The 6,448-nt window shown below is 31.2% G+C and overlaps 1 protein-coding gene across 1 annotated transcript; it reads left to right on the top strand.

The window, feature by feature from the left end:
- Window positions 1–1,627, top strand: LOC112500231. Its single transcript, XM_025103624.1, has one exon. The coding sequence runs from the start codon at window positions 170–172 to the stop codon at window positions 1,610–1,612; it is 1,443 nt and encodes a 480-aa protein (XP_024959392.1). The 5' UTR covers window positions 1–169; the 3' UTR covers window positions 1,613–1,627.
- Window positions 1,628–6,448: the final 4,821 nt, after the last annotated feature.

Below are 6,448 nucleotides of genomic sequence, written 5' to 3'. Positions count from 1 at the left end.
TCTTTCTTTTTCCAAACTCCTTTTCTCTCTCGAATTCAATTCAATCACGCACATAAACCCTAAATCATTCAACATGCCATTGCATTGATTTCAGTTCTTCCACCCACCAGAATCAACTATATAATCTCAACTGTTGTTTGTGTTGTGTGAGTTGTAATCTAACCCAGATATGGGTCTTGAAACATGGCTAATCAAGGTTAAGAAATCCATATCCCACAATTTCGATTCCGTTCATGCTATTCCACCGTCTAGGAAACCGGTAATCAAGAAATCCAGGGTGGGGGTTTTGGCTTTCGAGGTCGCTGGAATTGCTCCGAAGCTCAACCACATGTGGCAGATCCTCTCCGACAAGAATATGGCGCGTCTTCGGAATGAATCCATATACCTAGAAGGTGTTCGAAAAATTGTCTCAACCAACGATGTGTTCCTACTGGGCCTAGCCTGTGGTGAAATGGTTGAGAACTTGAGAGTTCTCGCGAAATCGGTCTCTAGGCTGAGCAAACGGTGTGAAGACTCGAGTCTTCGGAGCTTTGAGATGGTGTTCGATGCTTTTGCAAACACGGGTCGTGACCCTCATGGCTGGATTTTGAGCTGGAAAGAAATGGAGGCCAAGAATAAGAAGATGCAGCGATTCATGACGGCCACGGCTGCACTTCATAGAGAGATGGATGAGCTAACTGTCATAGAGAACAGTTTAAAGAAATCTTTATCTTCACAGTGTCATCATGGTCACAAGAAAGATCATCATGATGTTTCTTTTGGCAATTCTATGAAGCAACAGAAGATTCTTGATCTCCAGCAAAAGCTCCAATGGCAGAAACAAGAGATCAAGTATTTAAAAGAGAAATCTTTATGGAACAGAAGTTTTGACACAATAACTTCATTGCTTGCTAGATCAATCTTCACCATTTTATCAAGAATCAAGCTTGTTTTCAACATCAGCCATGGCTATCCCACTTCTCTCCCTCGCAGCCTCTCAGCTTCAGCCACAGTCTACCCATCTGATCAAACCTCAAATTCCTTCAACTTTGTATCTGGGCCATTAGTCAAAAGCTCAAAACATCAAGAAAACAACCATCTCTCACATGGGTTTTTCGAAAGGAATTCAAAGATACTAAAACCATCATCAACCACGTTAGGAGCTGCTGCTCTTGCTTTGCATTATGCCAATTTGATAATTGTGACAGAAAGGATGATTAGATCACCCCAATTGGTGGGAGTTGATGCCAGAGATGATCTTTACTCGATGTTACCGAATAGCATAAGGTCTTCTTTAAGGAGTAGACTAAAAGGGATAGGGTTTACAGCCAGTGATCCAGTTCTTGCAGGAGAATGGAGAGAAGCCTTGGGAAAGATATTGGGATGGCTTTCACCATTAGCACATAACATGATGAAATGGCAAAGTGAAAGAAGCTTTGAACATCAGAATCTGATGCCCAAAACTGGTGTTCTTCTTTTACAAACGCTGTTCTTTGCAGATCAGCACAAAACTGAGGCTGCCATAACTGAGCTTTTAGTTGGTCTGAATTATATCTGGAGATTTGAAAGAGAGATGAATGCCAAGGCCTTGTTACATTGCACCAATTTCAAGAATCAGCAGCCTACCAGTTAAGCAAGATGAGTTCTTTCCCTCTTTCAAAATTTTGTTTTTCTTCTTCCAATTGAATTCTTTTTGGGTGGGTGGGTGGAGTGGGGTTTGGGGGGTGGGTTAGTATTATTCATGATAGTGATTGGTATGTAAATTAATTGAGCTGAGCTGAGCCTAATTCAGATCTTGAAAGATTTGTCTTTTTGCTCCCTAACCTAATCTGTAAATTAGGATACCCAATATTTGTAAAAGTTTCTATCAGTTCATCTTCATAGAATATTTGATGGGGTTTTGATAGTGTCACATCCCGATTTTCGAGGCTGTGAATTGTAATCATCAAATTGATATTATATATCTAGTCGTTTTATTATATCATAAAAGTTTAATATATCAGATCCATAAATAAATAATTACTTTATACTGTTTCATTAGTTATTTTGTTCGTTTAATATTGCATGAAATCCAAATTAGAATACAAGATATCGCTTTTAATCGTTATGTCATGTGGACCTATTCATTCAATATAGTGATCGCAATCACTAGTTAATAGATCTAGTATAGAAGTAAATGCATAACAAAAATATTGAAAGTTGAAATATAATTTCTAAGATCATGGCTAGAGTTTGATTTTACAAACTTCAGGGGCTATTTTTGCCAAAATTAAAATTATGATTTAAGCAAATGCTATATTAATTTAATTCTTCTTATATAAATATAAATTACATTACAGTATTACACGCGTTACGCCTTACGCGTATGCGTTCAATGGCCTGGTTCGTATCAACCAGCCCAAATTACCACCACATTAGCCTTGGCCCAACTAAGCCCACATGCATGACGGCCCAACTGGTACCCATCGGTTCAAGCCCAAATTCAGTTAAATCTAAGGGACAATTTTGTACCACCCAAAATCAACCAATATGCATATCAACCGTCGGTATCCATTATACTTAGGGGTCGTTTATCAAACCCTTACCCAGGTAAGCGCTTATTAAGTCACATTTACATTACTGGATGAATATAGTAAAGACTAAAAATCTTACCCGATAAGAGCGAGACAAGGACCAAAAATCTTAACCGGTAAGTAAGGGCGATGACTCTTATCATAGTTAGCGCTTACAGGGTAAATCGTTGTATACGATACCGTTTTTGTTGACTAAAATCATATCCAATAAGTAAGTGATAGTTTTAAATTTTATTGATAAGCGTTTACCGGATAAGCATTTGGTAAACGGCACCTTAGTTGACAGTACCATATCAAATATGTAAACTTGGTTGATACATGGTATTGAAAGACACATACTATAATAGTACCATCGTATCAACTTATTCAAATATTCATTAGTTTTTGTATTTTCTATGTATTAAATTGTAAACATTCTATTATAACTATTGTGTTTGAACATTTGAATGTTTCTAAGTTTTATTTTTGGTATTAAAAACCTTAAACGTCATATGTTACGTAAGAACTTAAAATGTCATTCAAAATTTGAACAAAATGACAAAGTTTCATATATATAATTTAAAGTTGATACTAAACCAGTATCAACATGCACCAACCAAAAAGTGTTGGTATCGAGTATTATTGGTTGGTACACAGTATAAAATACTGCATATCGATTATAATTAGTTAATACATGGTATTGTAAAAAAAAAAAACTTGCTATCATATACTTTTGGCATTCTACCATAGATAATGTTTTGAGTCTTATCTGGTATCAATATCGACATCCGAAATTTAATTAGTAAGCAATAATTTTGAGTTTTTACCATATCATAAACGTGATAATGCAAGTTGTAAAAGTTTCTTAAAGTGCGTGTACAATTGGCTTCAACCGTCGCTGCTACTTGAAAGTATAGTTAAAATTGACCACCATTTAGCTTAGTATCTTATCTGAATCAAAGCAAAAACAGTAATCTCGACCACCAAACTTTCAATGCCGATTTTCGTCTCTGCAGTCTACATTTTCCGATGTATATTAATGGGTAATGTTTGTATTAAGTATGGACATGACTACGCTAAAATGCACACATGATGTAAAAAGTAAAACAGGTGGTCATCCTATGATTAGTTAGTTGGCTTGCATAGCGGGTTGAATATCTGGGTTAATAAAAAAGAAAAGACATCGTTGTCATGAATAAAGAAAGTAGTAAATAGGATCTATTTATATTTTATTTCTTTTAATAAAAGAGAGTATCTGCTACTTCTTTTTATTGTTCTTCAAACTTACTTTTAATAATTTATGTAATTTATGGCATCGTACAGTCGATGGAATGCAAAAAGAATTATTGTAAAGAATGAAAGAAATAGTTATAGATTTAAAGAGATTTATAGTACAATGAAACAATCCATTACAATGCAACTTAAGGACATTTTCTTCATTCGTTGAGGATGTGTTTGGTGTTCAGACAAGACATGAAGACAGTATAAGACAGGGCGAGACATGACATGATAGAACAATTGTTCAACGTTTGGTAAGATAAACTGGACAAAACAGAACAAGTAAAATGAACAATTTATGCTTAATGAGTTGTTTATTTTAATTAATTTATGTAATTTATTAAATTATAATAGAATAATATTTTTTTTTTGGTGATGAAATATATCATTTGAAAGTTTTCATTAAAACAATTAAAATGACACCAAATAAAAAGTTTATGTAGTTTCTAACTTTTATTTTTATCTTTTTTCTACATTATTTTTTATTATTAATATATAATAGATTACATAAATTAATTAAAATATAGAAACTATATAAAAATAATATTTTGAGAACGATAAAATGAAAGTTTAAGAAACATAAAATAAAAAATGAGACCTATTTGATATTTTAGAAGATAATTTAAGTTTTTTTTAGTTTATATTGGTAAAATATAAGTTTGTTCCAACTTGTTCCACTATGTTTAATGGGGTAGGGATGAAACAGACATATTCCACTATGTTCCTATCTGTTTAACATAAAAGTCATACCAACCACTTATTTTCTTCTTATTATTCTTCAGACTGAACACTTATTTTCTTCTTAAGAATTTAAAGAATTATACATAAGAAGTTGATAACAAACATACAAGAACATAGTGGAATATGTCTGTTTCACCCCTACCCCATTGAACAAGAAGTAACAAGTTGGAACATACTTATTTTCTTCTTATTATTCTTAAGACTTAAACTTCTTATGTATGATTCGTTAAGTGATTGGGTCATTTAGACTGTTTGTTTTCTCAAATTCTTCAAAGACATTTATGTTTTATTTTTCTCTTATCTGGTAAGAGGTAAACCAACCACTTATTTTCTTCTTATTATTCTTCAAATTCTGAACAATGGTGTTTCGATGATGAATAAATATGTGAAATTGTATAAATTTATCTATAAACTCAACAGTATAATTTTTGTTGTGCGAAATAAACAGTTTAAACAAATTCAAACGTTTATCAATTTACAAAAAACAAACAGTCTTATTGATTCAGATTTCAAACTTCAACACAACCTCATATATACCAGATGTAAAATAATACTTGAGATTTCAACACCTTTTAAAAATAAACACCACCTAAGAGATATAAGTCGGATTCTGTAACAAGAATATTTATAACAATAAGTAATATGATGGTGGTTTTTATTCGAGTGTTTAAATTGAACGGTTACAATTTCATTGATTTAATTATCAACATGTGTTTGTGTTTTTATATTATTATTATTTTAAATATTATAAATGCAAAAGCATCGCGATTCATATCTATGTTATTGTTTTAACTTTAGTGGAAGAATTTGCGAGACTAATTGTCCGATGTTTGAAAGTTATTGAATAGTTTGATGTAAAATGATTAAGTACTCAGAATTGTTAAGATTTTTTCATGATAGAGTGTAAAATGAAATATAGTTGTTTGATAATTGTTTACAATGAAATTAGTGTGCTGAATGATTAAGGGAGACTCATGATACAAAATCATTAAAAGGCAGATTTTTTTTTGACAAACAAGATTCACCTATTAACAAATTAGAAGTTGTCCCTTAATAATAATATTAAGAGGTAAACAAACAACCCCAACAAATAAACCTTTTCTTTGTTTTCTTAATAATAACATTTTCTTTAATATTATTCTTTATTTTATTTTTCTAAAAAGCCTTTAAATATTAATTTTAATTCTCTTTTTTTATATCTAAATGTTTTTTTGTTTTATAAATGGTTTGTATTTTAGTGTTGACTTATCGTTAAAAAGAATTACGGAAAGTATTGTTATCTTTAAAAATAATATTCAACAAAAAGTTTGAGAAATTATTCCGTGGTGTAAGCATTTCTTCCATTCTTTTCCTGATACGGTAAGATTTATTGTTCATCAATAAATCATCGTTTTAATATAACAACGATCAGAACAATTCATATAATATTTTAAAATATCCAAATAAAATATCAAATATTCGACAGAAAATTATGCTTTCTCCATTACGGGGGCAAAAGCTTTTTTTCAACGATTCTTAACTTGGATTTTAGCGTTTTCTCGTAAAATTATATAATCAGTTATGTGGTTTAAAAAGAACTGAAACATGGGAACAAAAAGAGATGGTTTAGTATCACAGATAATAGCATACAACCATCTATTAATAATTTGTATTAAGTTCAGTAATTTATTTATTTTATTTGGAACGGCTAAAACTTTTTCAATCTACAGTGTATCGTGTACGAGTAAATCACATAGCAGATCATATGAATTAATAACTACATCATTTTAGATTATGAATAACATTTAAATAATTTTGAAAAATTTATTAAAAAACGACACTATAAATATGTGAATAATTTTGACTATGAATATAAAACTTTTGTATAATAATAAAATATGTAATAAAATAATTTTTTG

This window comes from Cynara cardunculus, assembly GCF_001531365.2.
Source record: "Cynara cardunculus var. scolymus isolate 2C chromosome LG 1, CcrdV1, whole genome shotgun sequence".
Classification (NCBI taxonomy): domain Eukaryota; kingdom Viridiplantae; phylum Streptophyta; class Magnoliopsida; order Asterales; family Asteraceae; genus Cynara; species Cynara cardunculus.
This window is presented reverse-complemented; position numbering and strand designations above follow the sequence as displayed.